Source organism: Oryza glaberrima, chromosome 1, assembly GCF_000147395.1.
Source record: "Oryza glaberrima chromosome 1, OglaRS2, whole genome shotgun sequence".
NCBI classification, from domain to species: Eukaryota; Viridiplantae; Streptophyta; class Magnoliopsida; order Poales; family Poaceae; genus Oryza; species Oryza glaberrima.
The window spans coordinates 25,361,175-25,381,143 of record NC_068326.1 but is presented as its reverse complement, the minus strand read 5'-3'; the positions used below and the strand labels follow the sequence as shown (position 1 = coordinate 25,381,143).

The window sequence follows — 19,969 nt, the reverse complement described above, 5'->3', positions numbered from 1 at the left end:
TATCATGATTCAGACCCCCATCCGTACCGAAAACTACACGTTGGCCCAACGATCCGTTTCACCGCCCAAACACCATCCACCGGCGCGTGCCAATCAGGAGTGCAGAACCAGCCTCCCTATGCACGCGAGGACCTCGTGCTAGTGTCGCGTCACACTGTCTGCTGTTCGTCGCGCTCTAATATAATCTGCCAATGGATTTTCAGATTACGGGGACTTGCAGCGTGGCTCGCGCCAGACTGCCAGAGCTGCCTGTTACGTGGCCGACGACCACCAGTAGTGGTATGATTTAAGGCGAAGCACGTTGCCTTCGAATTAGTTAGTCCCACTCCCACTTCCATATCGGCGTAACGCTCCTGTAAACTAATCCACTTCTACTTCCGCTTCCGCTCGCGGTTCCAGATCTCTCCCTGCACATCTGCATCCACTCACACTCGAGGGAGAGGGAGAGGGGGAGAGATGAGGGAGAGGGGAGAGATGAGGGAGGCGAAGGCGCCTCTGATCGCGGAGGCGGCGGAGCACATATCCCATTCCCACGGCTCCGGGTCGTCCGGCACCGGCAGCCACACCAGCGGCGGCGGCGGCGGGTGGAGGGGCTCGAGGCAGTACCAGCGCCGCTCGGACGCCCTCGCCTACGGCGACCGGTACCAGAAGGCGGCCGCCCTCGTCGACCTCGTCGGTTCCCTCCTCCTCTGCCTCCCTCTTGTGTCGTTCGTACTCGTTGTTAGGCGAAGCGCGACGCTGCTTTGCTGTAGGCTGCTCCTGTGTTGGGAATTGCGGTGATCGTGGTCGTGGGTTTGTCGGGGTGGGTGGTGTGCGCTGGCGAGCGTGGATGTAGGGGCGGTGTTTGATGGATTGTCTGCCCGAGCTCGGCATGTTTACGTGGTGCGGGAGCTTGGCGTGGTCGAGGTAGTTGTTTGCAGCTTGTGCTCTGTTCGGAGCCGTGAGATAGGGCCAAGGCGCCACTCGGCATAGGTTGCTTGGCGATAACCTGAACTTTGCGCACATTTACGTGCCAATGCCAGAATTAAGCGTGGTTTCAGTTGTGCTGTTTTATGACAGAAAACGTACTAACAGTGTTTAAGTTGACTTTCACTATTTCCGATGTTGCATATAGCTGTTAACTTTTGTTTCGATTTTTGCAAGCGCTATCTTTGAATTATGTTAAAAATGTAGCATCTAAAAATTTTATCATGTGCAAATTGACGTTTTACTATAACTGTCGTGTCATTTGCATGTGAATTCTCACTCAATACCCAGTACCATAACAAGAATATATGTTATCCGTCGACACTCTTAGCTAACGGACTTAGCGCAGTAAATCCCATTTTCTTTTGCAACACAACTAGGGTATCTTTAATGATGCAAAACAAGGTCTACATTTGTGTTTTGCGATCAGGGTTCACTCTATCGGTTCAGGGTTTTCTATCGGGGGTCACCGAAACCCTGAAATTTCGGTCCAAAATTTCCGAAATTTTAAACAAAATTTATTTGAATTTGAACAAATATTATCCAAATTCATGAAAAAATTGAAAAATTCAAAAATTTCGGCTGAATTAATATCGTATCAGGGGTCACCGAAATGACCGAAATTTCGGAAATTTCGGTCCGAAATTTCCAACCCTGTTTGCGATATTGTTGTCATTTTCTGATGAGTTCACGTCCTCTACCATAATATCACTACCATTACAGGCATTGACGTGTGGGACAATAGAAGGATAGGACCCACATACTAGTGATTGTAATGGTATTGTAATGGTAGTGACTTTATGGTAGAGGATCCTCACCCTTTTCTGATATACTGGGAATTAATTGCAATGGTTTGACAGGCAGAAGATGGTGTGGGTATCCCTGAGGATGTCTTGAATGACACAAGGTTTGAGAGGGCTATGAGATTCTATTTTGTGTATCTCCGGTTGGATTGGCTGTGGTCACTTAACCTATTTGCTTTGATTCTTTTGAATTTTCTCGAGGTTAGTTATGAAAATGGAACCCATCTATTACATTGTACAGGAAAGTGGCTAAAATCCTGCAAGTCCCATTATGGTCATGTTTTGAGTTGTTTCTTTTGCATTTCAGAAGCCTCTCTGGTGCCGGGGATATTCTCAACATGCTTGTGATCAAAGGGATCTTTACTTTCTGGGGCAGTTGCCATACTTGAGCAAAACTGAATCTCTCATATATGAGGTAAGGCTTTGTCTATAAGAGTGGTGTTTCTATGTTCTCTGAAAACTTTAATTGCAGAAAACTTCAAAAACTATAGTCGGTAGTAGATTAATGAGCAGTTGGAAAGTCAGGTCAATAATTTGCTTTTGTAATTACACAACTTTGTTGGTGACCATTAAAGCAACCTTTGGTGACTATACTAATCACAGCTTCTCAATATTATTGTTGAGCTTTGAGATGTATTGCATAGTTAGTTGGGCCAGAGCATGGTCATTTGAGTACATTAAAACCTGAATTCCATCATTCTAGATTTTGTATGGTTATTTGTTGTATAACAGGATAATGCACATGCTTTTTTTAAACGAACATGTAATGGTCTGTATTGAGGACTGAAAACATTAATCTGATATATTTGACACAAACTTGCCGTTCTTTTCAATTTCAGGGGCTCACACTTGTTATTCTTGTAATGGATATCTTCTATCCACTGTCCTATGAAGGTTTAAACCTATTCTGGAAGAACACAATAAATAAACTGAAGGTATGGCATCTGTTTATAAAATAGATATATATGAGTATAAATAGCAAGAATAGCATACATGTTTGTTTTTCTAAGATCCATTGATGTGGATAGCATACAAGTATAAACTGAAGTTAAATAAAACTATGTAACTGCAAAAAATAATGGATGATGTGGATTACATCTGGCCCTACTGAGATAAAATCTAAAATTTGAAGGCATATGTAAGTGACCATTCACATATTTAACTACTTTTTGTAAATTAACTATGTGCTTTTACGTATGAGGGATGGCTATTTTTTTTGTTAGATTTGACTAGGCCCTTCCAATTTTTGATACAGTTACATTCAAGCTAAATAAACTTCCTTGTTTTAACTAGACTACCCATTGTGCTAACTCTGTCCCTTTTAATTCCTACGCTGCAAACAGACTGTAATCCTGTTGTTTTACTTTAATTAAGCATATGTTTCTCTCTAAAAATGTGTCTTTCTTACTGCTTCACAAACTGTGGTCTATCCATATTTCTGCTTTGTCTTGTAGGTTCTTCTTCTCTTCATCTTAGCATGTGACATACTGGTGTTTGCATTTAGTCCCCAACCTTTCAGAGTAGCTCCTTACATCCGTGTTGCATTTCTAATAATGAATATCAGGTATGCAGTGTTTTATCTACTCTAGACTACAGTTTCTGCTGCTAGCTTTCTGAATACAGTATGAAGGCTCCTTACTGAATCAATCTCAAAGAAAACTAGCTGGGTGGCCCGCGCAATTGCGCGGCTAGCACCCATACAAAATTATCTATTTTTTACATATTATTTTACTTAAATTTTGTTAAATAGCTAACTCATTGTCTTAGGACTTTGAAAGACCGAACTTTATCATCCAAGTGTTTCTAATTTTATACTTTTTAGAAGTCACGCTAGTCGCTACCCCTTTATTTGTTGCCGATTTACCACCGTTTCTATTCATCCTCCTTAGAACCTTTAAAAATTGGACCTTGTAGTTTTTAGAGATCATTGTCTCTCTGTTTTTATAAATTTTAAAAGTTCCATCAAACGCCACCACTGTACTCCTCTACGGCTCGCCCGCTGCCTCCTCTCTTTATTGTCATTGGGGTTTTAAAAATCGAACATAATTATCATTTGGGTTCACCTTTTACTTTGTAGAAGTCCCACCAAACCTTCAGTGGCTTTGCCACTGTACTCTACGGCCCACCCATGGCCTCCCCTCTTTATTATCATTGAGACTTTAAAAATTGAACATGATTATAATTGGGGTTTATTTTGTAGTTTATAGAAGACTCGCCAACCACTGTGACTGTGCTGCTTAATGGCCTACCCGTTGTCTCTCCTCTTAATCATCATTGAGATTCTATTTGGGGGTTTCGTTTATAGTTTTTAGATGTCCCATCGACCATCATCACTTTACTCCTTTACGGCCCTATTGCTTCTTCCCTCATTTGTCATCGTTGTGTTCTAGATGGACTTTTTTTTTTTTGAAAATTCCATATTTTTCACCCTGATATTTTTTTATTTATAAATTGTTTTCCTACTTGAACTCTTATAATTATTTTTCTATGTTTGGAATTTATTTTATTTGTTACTTCGGATTTTAATTAATCTCGTCATGTGTTCTTGATGGTCTCTTCTTTCAATTGTCTTTATTTTTTATTAAGAATTTTAATTATTTATAATTGTATTCCTAGTTGAACTCTTATTTTCCTTTTTATAATTTCTGAATTTATTTTATTTTTTATTTAGATTTTAATTAATCTTGTTTTGTGTTCTATATGGACTATTCTTTCGATGTTACTTTTTTTTATTTTAAATTTTAGTTGTTTCAAAATTGTATTAATATTTGAACTCTCTTTTATTTTTCTAATAATTTCTTAATTTATTTTATTTTTTATTCCAAATTTTAATTAATCGTGTATTGGGTTCTTATATGGACTCTTTTTCTAATATTGCTTATTTTTAATTCCAAATTTCAGTTATTTTAAAATTGTATTCCTACTTGGACTCTTCTTTCTTTTTCTCCGATTAATGTGGTAATTTCTAGCCTCCACAACGAACGTGGTGCCTCCTTTCAATGCTATCTTAATAATATAATAGATAGATAGATGACCTAGATTTCTGCAGGATAATCATACTGCATAGCAAAGAGAAGACCCATAAATAATTATAATTAGCGTTCACATAGGCACATAGGCAAACACTTACCTGTCCCATTTAGGAAAAGATACATGTCAATGTTAGTTAAGATATATGTTATTTTTTTGATTGTTTGACAGATGTATTAACTGTTCCTTTTGTGACAGGGAACTGCGAATGTGTGCTGTTACACTGGTTGGTATGGTTGGGACATACCTTAATGTTTTGGTAAGACTTTATTAATTATGCAAAATTACTATACTTCTAGCACTGTAGGACATACAATGATTATATTCCTTCAGAATAAGCCATTAGAAGTTTTTGTCTATGCTTGAGAGTCACGGGGACCTTTCGTTACTCTCTTCATCTGATGGTTTGTGGGGCATGTATTGAAATTGTGGACACCAACTTATAAATAGTGTGGGACCATTGTAGATTTAGGTAGGCTGGGAAGGAGGGGGAGATTGTTCTCTTCTGACATCCTGTTCATTCTTGAGTTCTGCCCTTTCTGCTTTCCAATATAAAAGTCAATTTTGAACTACATTTTACGGCCTAGTTATTGGAATACTAATTACAAAGATGTTTACCTCAATTTACTTTTCCATGAGTTTCTTATGGTTCTGCATGTTCATATTTATGTCTGCATTAGTGCACATTATGTGTTCAGTTTTGATGCATATCTTTTTGGTCGCTTGCATTATGTAGGCCCTTTCACTATTGTTCCTCTTATTCGCAAGCTGGCTAGCTTATGTAACATTTGAGGATACACCACAAGGAAAGACTGTTTTCTCGTCATATGGTACCACGTTATATCAGATGTTTATTCTCTTCACCACCTCCAATAATCCTGATGTATGGGTTCCTGCTTATAAGTAAGAAGGCATCACTATTACTGAAGTGTTTATGATAGTTCCTGCATATGACATGCATACAAATTAACCTTATACATCTTTGAGCAGGAGCTCTCGTTGGTCCTCACTATTTTTTATTGTCTACGTACTTTTGGGAGTTTACTTCCTAACAAATTTAATTCTTGCTGTCATTTATGATAGCTTTAAGGAGCAGGTGGGTTCCTCACCTCTGTCCTGATTCACATGATGATCGCTATTTTTTTTTGTTATGAATTCTGAGTTATTATTATTATTATGCTTCACATACTGCTAACATGGCATATTTTTTGTGATCTAGCTAGCAAAGCAAGTTTCTCAGGCAGACTGTACAAGGAAAAGTATACTAGAGAAGGCATTTGGTATCATTGATGCTACTGTAAGTGTTTTCCATTTTATGTTGTCCTGCAAACTAGTGCACCACAATTTGGCAACGTATTTTAGTGCAAGTATTTTTTATGTTTTCCTGAAAACTGATGCACCTCAGCAGTACTTCAGTACTTTAGTATAACTTTGATGTTCAGGTTATCCTTCATCAGAGTATAGTCTGATCACTTCGGTTCTCAGTTGGGATTATTTTAAATGTTCAAATTATCAAATAAGCAGCACTAGCTCACCTTCGCAAGGCGTGATGAGATTAATATTATAGATCTTAGATTAGGGAAAACGAATTAGCAAGAAAATCAAGGTCCTGCTGCTATTGAGATGATATAGACGTGTTTAGTTGTTTGGCTGTGTTATTCATGAGTATTATTAATATTGGCTGCTGATATCCCTTTCTTCCCTATCTGTGGACATCAGGGTCAGGGTTATCTCAACAAAGAACAGTGCCTATCATTACTAGATGAGCTCAACAAATACAGGTAACCAAAATGCCCTCTTACATTACACTCCTTCAAATCTCCTTATTACATTATAGAGTGATTTAGTCCTTGAGGGGGTACCATACCTTTTAGTATTAAATTTGTGCTACCTTCAGGTACCTCAACTTAAATTTGTGCTACCTTCAAGTACCTCAACACAAGGGAGGTACCAAAAATTTACACTGAAAATACAGTACCTCCCGGTACATCCTCAAGGAATGTAAACACTGCATTTTATGGGTAGTAAGTTTATTTTTACAATCTTTTTTGTGGAGATGTTCCTCCATTTCCTGAAGGAATCTTAAGTCAGTCAAAATCAATATCTGTCATGCATGAAACCAATCTTCAAAATTAAATCCATAGTAGGTAAAGTGGTTAGCAAACGTGCTGAAGGAGATCCCACCCAACCCAGATGCCAACAAAATTAACTCCATGTCCATGCCAAGGGTATAAGAAGTCTCTAATTGCCCCACTTCTGTGCAAGCTTGATGCTATCTGTGAAAGTGGCCGATCCATTAAGGAAGGTCTTTTTTTTTTATCCTTACACTGAAAACTGAAAAGGGTAACTAACTCATGCAAATGGTAAGCAAAAGAAAAACCCTTTAAACAATGACGTGACTGCCTTTGGAAGATGGGCATCCTTACTGGTCTGTAGAGCCAAATATCCATTTTTATGATGATGCACTGGTACTTGAATACTCATTAGATGACATGCCATCTCGAAGAGAACACAGGTCAAAATGGGTGTCTGCTTTCGTTATTACAATCTCAATGCTATTCCAAATTACATTATTTCAGTTTTGCTTCATTATTTTGACATTCATAACATATATCAGAAATCAGCAGAATTAATTGTGTAGAAAATGTCAAATTAATATCTAGAAGCCTAGAATATGGTTCTTACAATTGCAGCATATCATGCTGTCCACTTTTCGGTTTTGCATTTATTGATTTTATTGAACCAACAACTTAATGGTTTGTAAGTGTAAGTTAGTTTTGCTTATTATCATAACATGGTAGGGAGACATCCCTTCCCCTCCAAAGTTGATGACGACAGATGTTATCCTTGCATTTTACCAAATTCCTGCTAGCTCCTGGATCAGTTATGGGTCTCACAGAATGGTGCCTCCTTTTGTAGATCGTTACCTAAAACCTCAAGGGAAGATTTTGAATTAATTTTTGCCGAGCTTGATCAGAGTGGTGATTTTAAGGTACGTGCTCCTACTATCTTCAGTAGGCATGTCTTAGTTTTAATAATTCTTCAAGCACGTTCACCCTCCATCCTCTCCCCCTAAGCCCCCCCCCCCCCCCCCCCCCCCCCAAAAAAAAAAAAGTACTTGTAAGAATGTTTATAACAAAAACACTTAAGGCTGTGTTTAGTGGTGGTTGGAAACCTTTTCCCTCCGCACGGAAAATGAGGTAGCACATTAGCACATGATTAATTAAGAATTAGCTAAAAACTTAAAAATGGATTAATATGATTTTTAAGCAACTTTTCTATAGACTTTTTTTTTGGTGCAAAAAACGCACCATTCAGTGGTTCGGGAAGCATGCTCATGGGAAACGAGGGAGTAGAGGTTGGGAAACTTGAGTTCTGAACGCAGCCTAAGAAGCTGGTACTAAGGCCATCCCCAACCCAGAAACTATCAAATAGTTTCCGTACTTGCTATGTCATATAGACACTATGTATAGAAACTACAATTCAATGGATGGTGTCTTCAAATTAAATTCTCATCCAATCACCTCTCTTCTCTCTCCTTTTATCTACCTATCCCCTTGTTTTCATTCTTGGTTCTTGTGTAGAGATGGTTTCTTGCATGAGAAATGGTTTCTTCATCTTTTTACCTCTCTCCTCTTTAGCTCTCTTGCCACATCAGATTTTTGCTTATGTGGCAATGCATTAAATGCTATGGAGACTAGATGGCATGGTTGGGGATGGCCTAATTATCACCTGTACCATTTTCTGAAAGTATAAATGCCTCAGTGAGGTCTTAATTCTGATGTTAATTTTTATCCTCATTTGATGGTATGGCATGTTAGTGTTTTTTTATCTCACTTATTTATCCTTGTCCAGGTTACCTCTGAAGAATTTGCTACACTGTGCAATACCATTGCAATAAAATTCCAGAAAGAACCACCTGTAAGTTGTACTTATTTTGATGTTCATAATTTTCTACTCTTTCTTTATCATGGAAAATTGAAAGCTATACTCCTTCAATCTAAAACAAATACCCTCTATTTGACTTGCCACAAACCCCAATGCAAAATCTTGGCTGTTATTTTATTGTTACTTTTAGCAAAAGTTTAAGGAAATGTTTTGTGACATTATGTTTTTGCCCTTCCCTTGTTTACACAATCTGAATACTTCAATTGCAAATGTATCAATGACCAAATATTGTTAAGAGTGTCAAGGATATAAATACGTCGATGTTGCACTGTTTGCAGCAACATTCTACCTTGTTTGACCTAATGTTGTACATATTTTTGCAGCCATCCTATCTCGAGAAGTATCCATCTTTCTATCATTCAGCACTGTGTGAATGGTTGAAATCTTTTGTGCGGAGCCCACTGTTTGAGTATATTGTTATTTTTGTTCTTCTGATGAATCTAGTCGCTGTCATTATTGAAACAACGGTATGGCAGTTTTTTTTTTCTTCTAATTTGTGTTTTATTTTTATTCAACTTGGAATCATACTTTATATTGTTAGCAGTATTCTATTTCCATATCTGCTAGACTTAAATTTATACTCTTAGCACTTCTCAGTATTTGTTTTCTATTTTTTGTTTACTATCAACTACTGAGTACATGGCAGTGTAATCAGCCTACTATATTAGCTTTGCAATAGTTTGTTGACTACAAAATTATTCAATCTAAGTTATCTATGCTAATATAAAAGATGGTAATGGTGAGTCTACCACCACCAACACCTGACCACCCAACTACCATGCGGGACCCACGAACAGTGAGACAAAACTTTGCTTGTTTCCCAGCCCCCACATGCTATAGACCCCAGCGCAAGGAAAATATGACAATAGAATATTATGGATTTTTTCATCTTTGTGAAATGACAACAAAATTAGCACAATGATAATATATTAGACAATTAGAAACAAATTTTGTTGCAACATACGGGCATTATGCTAGTGTTTAACAACGTTTTGTAGACAAGGAAGCATGGCTTCATTTTAGAACCAAGAATTGAAATAATTAAATTCACAAACGGATGTGAAAACTGTATGTAATCCCTGGGATATGATTTTTGCAGCTGGATATAGAAAACAGCTCCTCGCAGAAAGTGTGGCAAGAAGTTGAGTTTGTCTTTGGTAAGCATATTTTGGTGAACTTTGTTTCAACAATGCTCTGTAAGCAGTAACTATCTCCTATAAAATCTCCCTGGCATATTATCTTGAGTTTCCAACTTAAAGTTGACACTTGAAGAATAATTGCCATTTCTCTTAGGTTTGATGATTATGTAGCCGAACTTCAGAATTTGTATTCTACTGTAGTAGTCTGTCGTTCTTAAATTTTGTTGAAAGGGTCTACTGTGTTTTCCTGATTTAGGTTGCTGCAGTACTGTGGGGTCGATACAGAATCGCATATGATTGCAATGGTCATAAGTTTATTCCCTCTATTTAGAAATGTATATTGTATCAGAAATCATGTAATCAAACTTCTTACACTGTTTTCACATCCGTTTGTGAATTTAATTATTTCAATTCTTGGCCGTGTACATCTGTTTGGATGTAGAGGCCGGATTAATCCATCATCTTAAAAAAAAGTTCTTACACTGAGGTTTGACACAATTAAATTCGTAGTTTATTGAACTTCACGAGTATATTCATAAGAAAGTACCCATTCTGTCCTTTTTTTATAAGGTGCATATGGTGCACGATGTTATGGAGTGCTGGCATTGTAATGTAATAATATGTTCATATCCTTGTCTTCACGTATGTAAGTATGTCAATACAAATCTATAATGTTGCAGGATGGATTTACGTTATAGAGATGGCACTCAAAATATTTTCATTAGGATTTGGTGCCTACTGGATGGAAGGTCAAAACAAGTTTGATTTTGTGCTTACTTGGACTATATGTAAGTTAATCCTACGAATTTATTTTGAGACGATTTTAGTAACAGTTCTGTGTAGTTGCTTGTTTTCTTCCATTGCTACTTTTCACCTTGCATTTTAAAGAAAAATCCATATTACCAAGAAGTATTTCTGGTTCAAAAGAAGAGTTGCAGTTCACAACAAAACTGAATTAGAAAAATATTGTATGGGTGAGAGGTTATATTTTAAGAATACTATATTTAAGAATAGGTGTGTGCATTCACTGTTACTGAAAAAATATGGAGTATAATTGATTTTCCCTTGGTCATGATTGGATAATGATAAACTCTCAACTTCAAAACCATGTTTCCTTTCCAAGAAAATAACACTGGTCATATCAAATGCGTTATGTTCTTCAAATTTAGCTTTTGCCTAACCTGGACAACCAAATATTCTTGTTCCATGCAGTTTCCGCTGAAAATAAGTAAATAACTAGTACTGTATATTCAACTGCCTTAATTCATATCTGAAAAGGAGTATCGTTGGAAGAGAACTTTTTTTTTTTTTTTTTGCATATAGTAATCTTCTTGCCAATTACTTTTGTGGCATCTGACTTCTCATTTCATTGTAGTTATTGGAGAGACTCTAACATTTGCCTTCCCATCGAAGCTTTCTTTTCTTTCAAATGGAGAATGGTAATTTCACTGTTTTGGATGCTTTACTTTCCAAAATTTAGTCAATTAATCATATGTACATCAAGATACAAACATCAATCCTTTTAGTATGCATCATGCTCTTTAATTGCTGAAACTAAATTAATAACCTCTTTCCTAATATGATGGTGATTTAAGAACTATGTACTTAAGTTACCATGTGAATAAAAAATAAACTCTAACCTGAAATATCATGTTGAGCTATATGGGTTGTTGAATCTTAATAATTGCCCTGAACTTTACTTGTTTGAATCATCACTTTAACATTAAGTCACTTAAACAGGTTCTGAGTGGATAACAGTTCTGACAGAATTCTCTGTTAACTATTTATCGTTGTTTACTGCCTTGCTCTAATAATCCTGATTTTCCTCTGAATTTTGCCTGGCAGGATTCGGTACCTTCTTCTTGGAAGGATGTTACGCTTGACAAGAATTCTGTTGCAAGTTCGGCGTTTCAGAGCATTTGTTGCAACATTCTTTACTCTGATGTCTAGCTTGATGCCATATTTGGGGATTGTATTCTGCACCCTTTGCATTTACTGCTCCCTTGGTTTGCAGGTTGGAATAAACTAATGGTTTTCCATATCAAGTTTAATGTCCTAAATAGTTCATCCAAGAGCTTAAAGTTTTTGGGGAAACATAAATATTTGTGCTCATTCTTCAGTGCTTCCCCTCACATGCAGTCTTGACAAAATTGCTGGTCCAGTTTGTTTACTGGTCACAGCAATCTGTTACTTACACTAGTGATTGGAGTTCCTTTTCTTTGTTCTTAGATTGTCCAGTTACTAATTACTATTGTTATTTGTACTTTTCCTTGTCTAAACAGCACGTCATTGCTGTCTATATATCATAAACACTTTTCACACCTCAATTATTGTCATTAGATGACAGTCTCGAGTCTTCTGTTTGCAGATATTTGGGGGCATTGTGTATGCAGGAAATCCAACACTAGAAGAAACCGATCTCTTCAGTAACGAGTACCCTTTTTGTTCTTATTTCACCGTTTTGATTTCTAAAAAGTTTTAGAAGTGTTTTTGTTCCAGTAACTTCTATACTAAAATCTCACCTTCTATTTATTTTTGACAAAATTCTCACTCTTTTACCTTGGCATGTGCAGCTATCTTCTTTTTAACTTCAATGACTATCCAAGTGGTATGGTAACTCTGTTCAATTTGTTAGTGATGGGCAATTGGCAAGCTTGGATGGAGGTAAGAACATGGCAGCCATGCATGTGCTGGATCTTGCTTGTTCTATACACTGAATATTTTATATTTTGAGGGGTGAGAGGGTGGTTTTGTATGCACTGATTTACTTTACTATTTTTCACCTTGATAAGTTGACTCATGTAGAGCCTGCCCATTTTACTGTATCCAAATGAATGCTTAAGATCTGTGAAATTAAGTTTAAAAGTTTACCCTATAGATGTTAAAAAGTATGCAACTAGAAAAAAGATAGTTAAGAGTAATAAATCAGAAGGAAAAGGATAATATTTTCTCTCTTATATTTATATTCTTATAAATTTAGCTCATTGATCTGGATCATCTGCCTACAATAATTTAAGTAAAATCTGCCAAAATGTCTTGAGTGACTTATTTTATTTGCTAACCTTCGTTTCCTTATCTTTGTTCTTTTGAATGAAGCTCCTTTTTTCTTTCTTTCAGAGCTACAGGCAATTGACTGGAAGTTATTGGAGCCTGATTTATTTTGTCAGCTTTTACCTCATTTCAGTATTACTGCTGCTTAATCTGGTAAGATATTAAATAGTTATTTCAGTTTTTGTTCATGCAGTGACATTCATGGCATTTCTAATATTGCATGATACTGTTGTTTTTATTATTTATGTGCATGCAGTTAGAAAGTTGTTGATATTCCTATTATCCTACTTATATTTTTTAGATGATTATTTGTTGATTAAATAAATTGTGTCCTCCCTTTTTTTTCCCTCAGATTGTAGCATTTGTGTTGGAGGCATTTTTTGCTGAGATGGAACTGGAGAAAGATGGCGAAGCTGATATCCAGGTTAGAACAATATTTGTGCCGACAACAAATTCTCTTTACTTGTATTTAGAAAACTGCTGAAAAGCCAGTAATTAACTGGTTACAGGTAGCCTAGTTGTCCTTTGACAACATCGATTCACACTACACTATTATCGCACAATTATTTGAATAAGTACGAATCGAAACCTTGCCAGTGTTGCCTTAGGTGAGTTTGAGCAGCTGAGGGATGGTTGAGGCTAACGTTTGGTTTGTAGTTGCACTTTCTGAGCCAGCTTGCCAGTTGCCATTTGGTTGTGCGCTCATGTCATGTGTCATCTCCAAATTGTGGCTAAGTGTGGGAACCAATCAAACGACTCATGAATCCCACTTCTCTTGAGCTTTTGATTGGAAGTAGTACTATATCTGTTTGGTTTCTGTAGTTTCTAACTTTCTGTTATGTCAAATCAAGAAAGAATTTGGCGTTACTAGCTTCGCCTACACAAACTGTGGATTATAAAGTATAAAATAACTTTAGTTTGTATAAACTTAAGCAGTTACCTGGATTGAAATAGCTAGTAGTTTTTTGAGGGCATCTGTTCATCCATGCAGGATCCTACTTTGGAAGGAAGAAACAGGCGGCGATCTGTGCGGTAATAAAAGAAAACGATTAGTTGTTATGGCATGATAACATATTTCTGCAACATTAATTTACCATTGATGTTGTGCAGTGTGAGGACAAAGGGGACCATGGTTGATATTCTTCTTCACCATATGTTGAGCAATGAACTTGATGGATCTCAAAACCGTGACCAATAGCTTATCTTCATGGTACTACCCTGTTTTTCTCTCCAATGGCAACTCCCGTAAAATTAGATGACCGAATACATGATTTGAAAATGCTACCAGCCATTTCTAATATTTCTGATGCCTATACCATGTCACTGTGTGCTAATGTATTTTTAGTTTTTTACTCTAGCATAGGTAATCGGTATTACTGTATTAGATCAGCCACATCATTTGCATTCTTGCGTTCTATGCCTTCCATTTAAATCAAGGGTGTAGCTATATTTATGGCGCCATATTTTTCATCAAAAAATAGTCGGCATGTATTTACATTGTAAGTCCCTAAATTACATATGTAATTTTAGTGTATTTACAATGTAAGTCTCAAAATTACATATGCAAGTACTAAAATTACATATGTAAATTCGAAAATTACATACTAATTACATATGTAAGTGGGGTGTAAATGAGGTGTAACTACTATGTAAGTGGCTGAAAAAAATCGACTGTAGCATATGGCGTCATATTTCTAGCAACTCCGTAAATCAATTGCTTCTTTTACCATGATTAATATTTTTAACTCGGGTCTTTTTTTTTAAAAAAAAGGCCCTGCAGGAAGAAAGCAAGAACAGAAAAAAAAAAAAGGAAATGATTAGAGCCGGTTCTCGAGCATGGAGTTATGTTTTGTTATGTCAGGTACTCAGGTGCAAAGGAATCTTGGTGAGGTGATGGAAAGGACTCTGCTTGTCATACTTTCGTTGTCAAGGAGAACAGCAGATGTGTTCTCTTTCTGCTCCAAAGGAGACCTTAAAGGAGCTTTTTTTTAAAAGTAAATATTGTAGGAGATTCTCCTACAGTGCATATATATTTATACAAAGGAGCTCTTTTTGTATAGGATTAAAATGTGCTAATGGTTCTGGTGATTTTCTTTTTTGAAAACTTTACAGGTTATTATAGCCATAATACTCCACATTTCCTTATTGTTATACTATATACACGTTATAAGTTTTGATATTTTCTCTCATCCTTCAATAGGTATATACCTCCCCATATTTGAGATATACCTTTTCATAAAAGAAGGTACTAGAATTAATCTTACAGGTTGGAATATGATTGGAAACTTATCTTTATAAATATTTGTGATTTTTCTTACATTTTTTTAGACATAGATATTTGTGCTTATTAAGAGGAAGAATATATATAATCGCAAAAAAAAAAGGGTAGAGTATACATACTTTCACCATAAGAAGTATATACCTCCGGACTAACACTGTAAGCTATATATACCTCTCTATACCTCACAACAATTAGAAAACTCTGCCAGTTCTAATCATAAACTTAGTTTTTCTAATCAGTTAATCCGGTTTAATTTTTTACCTCTTAAAATTATAAGGGGGTATATACTTATCCAAGAATAAGAGAACACCTTGTAAATTTTCTCATGTTTGGTCGTGTTGCACAGGCACCAAGATAAGAGTTCAAACTTTGAATCCTTTATTAAGGTCTTGTTTAGTCCCTAACTTTTTCTTCAAACTTCTAACTTTTTTATCACATCAAAACTTTTCTACACATATAAACTTCTAACTTTTTTCTTCAAATTTCAATTTTAGTCAAACTTTCAATTTTGGTGAGGCTGTATTTAGTTCCACGTCAAAATTACAAGTTTGAAGAAATTGGAACGATGTGGCGGAAAAGTTGGAAGTTTGCATGTGCAGAAAAGTTCGATATGACGGAAAATTTGGAAGGTTCAAGAAAAAAGTTGAAATCTAAACAAGGCCTAAGATGCATTGAAATTGTACAACTTGCGTGAGCCAAAAGGAAGAACAGTACAGTAAAATTCAAACGACTCAGATGGCCAAAATGACTCGAGTCATCTGGTGGGCGACTATTGCCTCTCAAAGATGACACTCAAGCACAAACCCAATGCAGCGAGCAATGAAGCAACTCCAGTCAGAACACTCAGAACAGGAGCAGTTCCTTCAGTCTCTGACAGGCTTCATTCCGATTGAGTGCCTGCGTTCTCGATTTCCTACTGAGATTGAGCTATCTTTGGAAAGTGGAAACCAACTGATAATCACACGGCCTCCTCCTGTTCCTTGAACGAAGCAACAAGTCACCTCCAAGCCGCTGCTGCAAGAACAGCACGAAGGCCAGCAACGCCGCTCCCAACGGCACAACGATGTCCCACGCGACGCCGAAGAAGTCATCGCGCGAACTCGCGTATACGTGGGTCGCCGCGTAGCTCACAGCCCTGAACGCGTCGTACGCGTGGGGCGCCGCGCGGATCACGGTTCCCCCGGCGTAGAACCATGGCGAGATCGCCCTCACCCTCGACCTCGAGCCGGACGCCGCGTTGAAGACCACCTGGGGCAGCAGGAACCCGTCCAGCACGAGCCCGGCGTACGACGCCAGGTCAGCCCACAGCGTGGTGACCTCTGCCGGAGCGAAACGGCGATCGACCAGCCCCGCCTCCCTCGCGGCGCGGACGTTCACCACGTGAACGACGGCGGTGACGGCGGCTCCGAGCAAGTACAGAGGCAGGCACGTCCGCAACACCTTCCTCTCGGCGGCCGGCGCCGGCGCCGGCGAGGTCTCGCCTTCGCTGCTGCATGCCGCCGTTGTCCGGCCGGACCATGCCAACTGAAGGAGGCGCAGCTGCAGCGCGAAGGCGATCAGCGTGGGCACCCTCAGTATCAGCTCGTTGAGCCGGAGCCACCCGTCTCCGTCGAGCCCACCCAATTGCCTCCTCTTGTTCATGACCAGGAGCTCGGAATTCACTACGAGAGGGGTGACGAGCCCCAAGGCTTGGACGGCGAGCATGGTGATCGATGTGGAAGCAGCCGCACTGGGGTTCCTCTTGGTGTGGAGGATCTGCAGGACGGTGAAGACGCAGGTCAACGTCGTGGAGATCACCACCACGACGGTCTCCGTGTCCATCCTCCAGATTGACTTGGACACCTCGTGCGAGTACATGCCAAATAAGGTAATATCCCTCCTTGGGAAGTAGAGACGGTCGGTGCTATTCCTCAGGCTGCTGATCCTTCCCCTGCCATGGCTGAATCCCGTACCATTACCAAACGAACTGAACTGAACAGTTATCAATATCTGGCAGTCCATTGAGCCGTTCAGCTCTCCACAGCCAACCATGCACAGGGAGCCCGTGGTTGGATCGTAAACACCCTCTGCCCTGATATACCGGTCTTTGAGCTGGCCAAAGGAAGACCAATTCTTAGGTGCAACGTAGTACGTCACACCATAGCTGACATTCACCAGTGTACCCTGCTCAAGTTGCGCCGCCGCGTGCCGTGAGAACGAATGTTCGGCAGCCAGCCTGTCACCGTCGACCATCGCCGAGCCGATCGCGACCGGGTAGGCGGTTCCAGACCCTGTTTCTCCCTCCAAGAAGAACGGGAAACGGAAGTCACGGTATGAGTGAGAGTAGTTCCCCGGGAACGAACCCTTGCTATTCTTCTTGCTATCGCTCGGCCCGGTCTTGAGGTAATGCTTCTTGGCCTCCTCAAGCATGGTGAAGCTGTAGTTGTAGTTCACGTCGGAGAGGTTACCCTTCCACTCCTCGAAGCTCGACGCGGTTATCAGAGCGACGTCGGAGCCTACACTTGCGTGGTTGTCGCTGCTGTTCAGCTGGGTCGCGTTCCAGAGCACGCCGGCGGTGACACTCCGGTCCCGTACCCTCCACACGGCCGGGAACCAGAAGCTCATCCCGATCCCGCACTCGCGCACCTCAAGCTCAGTGCTGGCTGACGGCGTCGCCGGCGAGGAGCGCGCCACCAGGCACGCGCGGAGGCAGAGACGGTTGGTGTCACTGTCCCAGTGCCCGTCCGCGACGACCGCCGCCTCCTGGGACGAGAAGAAGTCCCTGAATCCCCACATGTTGGCCGTGTCGTTGGAGAACACCGCGTACGCTCGCACCGCGCCGCCCGCGGTGCAGTGCAGCTGGTTGACGTGCAGGCGTGGCTCGTGCAGCGAGGGGAAGCTCACCGCGTGCGCGCGCCCGTACTCCAGCCGGTACGACGCGGCGAGCCGCGCCTTGAGAGTGTCGCACGAGAAGTTGCCGTCCGGCGTCGTCTGGATGGCCCGCCGCGCGGCAGCAGCGGCCTCCGGCACCGGGAGCGGCAGGCAGGATGTGTTCTCGCTGTACCTGTAGCTGCTCCCCTCGGCGTACGTGAGGAGGGAGAAGGGCTCGAAGTCGGCGCCCTCGAGGATGCCGGTGACGAAGGGGTCGGTGAGGCTGGAAATGCTGGGGATCCGGAGGCGGAGAGCGACGTCCATGTAATGTGTCACTGAACCATCAATGGAAAGGTCACTCCCCTTGCCGACCATACAGAGTTGCGTGGTTGCGGACGAGTAGTATCCGTCGAGGTAGAAGGAGATGGAATGTCCTTCCTTCGCGGATTCACGTGTGAGGTCGCTCTCGAATAACTGCACGCGGCTGCCAACAGGGTGAGGGTGGCTGTGAGGTGGATGACGCTGGGTTCGGTGGTGCGGGACACGGCGTGGGGGAGAAGGGAGAAGGAGCGCCTGGCGAAGCTGTCGGTGAACGAGTGCTGACCCACGACTGAGTAGTAGGAACGAGGGGAGAACAGGGTCTCCGCCCCTTCACCGGAGAAGATGCCAGAGGTAATCCGGAACGATCGGAGGAGCGCAGAGGCGTCGTCCACGCCGGTGTGTTGGTCGGCAGCTGGTGACGGGGACGCGCACCGGGAGGAGTAGGGTCCGGACAGCGCGGTGGAGAGGGTGGTGGTGGTGGCGGATAGGACGAGGAGGAGGATGAAGCAGAGGCGGCAAGCAGAGGTGCTACGATTCTTGGTTAGCCCCGCCATCTGAGAGACACCGAGGGAGGATGAGGCTAGCAAGTTCGATACCTTGCGCCCACGGTGAGACATTTAAATAGTACGGCGTTGTCTGCCGTCGTCGTCGGAAGACGCCCGGAAACACGCTTGCTTCCCGCCGTTGGTCCTTGGATTTGCAAGTAGCTAACGTAAATGCTTACCAACTTCAAAGTAAACGTCAAAGCCCTTTTGAACCATATGGCACTATCCTTCTCTTCAGCAATGCTGATGCAATTAAATGGCGATTCCCGATGCAATGCTCTTTTCGAAAACGTGGGATTTAGCCATTTTTTTAAGAGAATGGAATCTTAACTTTTGAGATACTTCCAGATGGATTAAGTTGATAAGGGTGGGGAGTTTAAGGATGGTGGATGCTCTTTAATTCGGGTGTTACGGTGGGCACGTTCCTGATGGATCGCCGAAACTACCCAATAGCCAAACTTCGACTTGATAATTGATAAGCAGTCCTACTCCAGCAAAGAGGTGATTTGACTATTCTGCCACTTGTCAAGCTAATACTTTGAAAGTGTACCGTCTACACTCTACAGTGTGCATCACTGATGATACGGCCTGGGCAACATGCGTAAGCTCCCGCAATTTGGGCCAGGCCCATTTTGGCCCCATTGTTTCACTTATTTTTAAATAAGCCAAACGACATATTTACAAACGAAAAATAATTTATAAATAAAACTTTTATATATATATGTTCTTAGCGATCTTAAAGTGAAAGCTGAAAAATAAATTTCGATGAGAAAACCTTTAAAATCAACTCTAAATTAAAAATTAAAAATTTAAATTTTTACTGATAAGTATAAGCGTAAAAGAAAAGATATACCCAATTCTCCGATAGAAAGGCTGCCGTCCAACAACCCTGCCGTCAATCACGTCATTTCTGTGGCTCTCTCTAAGTCTCAATTTGGCAAGTGAGCACAAGAGGAAAAGACGTCACCACATTCACAGTGAGTTAAGCCAACATAAAACAAATAAACTTTATTTCATTAGCAAGCATGATAAAGA

The 19,969-nt window shown here is 40.4% G+C and overlaps 1 protein-coding gene and 1 pseudogene across 1 annotated transcript; one reads left to right on the top strand and one right to left on the bottom strand.

The window, feature by feature from the left end:
• The first annotated feature begins 279 nt into the window (after nucleotides 1-279).
• On the top strand, nucleotides 280-15,129 carry LOC127777198 (two pore calcium channel protein 1). The gene is made up of 24 exons (XM_052303748.1): nucleotides 280-672; nucleotides 1,827-1,970; nucleotides 2,077-2,184; nucleotides 2,609-2,704; nucleotides 3,224-3,333; nucleotides 4,998-5,058; nucleotides 5,536-5,702; nucleotides 5,790-5,895; nucleotides 6,019-6,096; nucleotides 6,519-6,580; nucleotides 7,719-7,791; nucleotides 8,655-8,720; nucleotides 9,071-9,214; nucleotides 9,847-9,904; nucleotides 10,567-10,674; nucleotides 11,262-11,325; nucleotides 11,732-11,900; nucleotides 12,255-12,319; nucleotides 12,460-12,550; nucleotides 13,004-13,090; nucleotides 13,290-13,361; nucleotides 13,929-13,969; nucleotides 14,048-14,147; nucleotides 14,709-15,129. The coding sequence occupies exons 1-23, from the start codon at nucleotides 457-459 to the stop codon at nucleotides 14,133-14,135; spliced, it is 2,274 nt and encodes a 757-aa protein (XP_052159708.1). The 5' UTR covers nucleotides 280-456; the 3' UTR covers nucleotides 14,136-14,147; nucleotides 14,709-15,129.
• Nucleotides 15,130-15,292: 163 nt separating this feature from the next.
• LOC127777191 (uncharacterized) lies at nucleotides 15,293-18,957 on the bottom strand (annotated as a pseudogene).
• Nucleotides 18,958-19,969: the final 1,012 nt, after the last annotated feature.

What these genes read in the sequence shown, in the direction of transcription:
- LOC127777198 (XM_052303748.1), top strand. Translation starts at nt 457, where the DNA reads ATGAGGGAGAGGGGAGAGATGAGGGAGGCGAAGGCGCCTCTGATCGCG. An exon ending in ATGATAGCTTTAAGGAGCAG is followed by an intron (nt 5,896 to 6,018) that starts GTGGGTTCCTCA and finishes TTTGTGATCTAG; the next exon opens with CTAGCAAAGCAAGTTTCTCA. An exon ending in GATGAGCTCAACAAATACAG is followed by an intron (nt 6,581 to 7,718) that starts GTAACCAAAATG and finishes CTCCTTTTGTAG; the next exon opens with ATCGTTACCTAAAACCTCAA.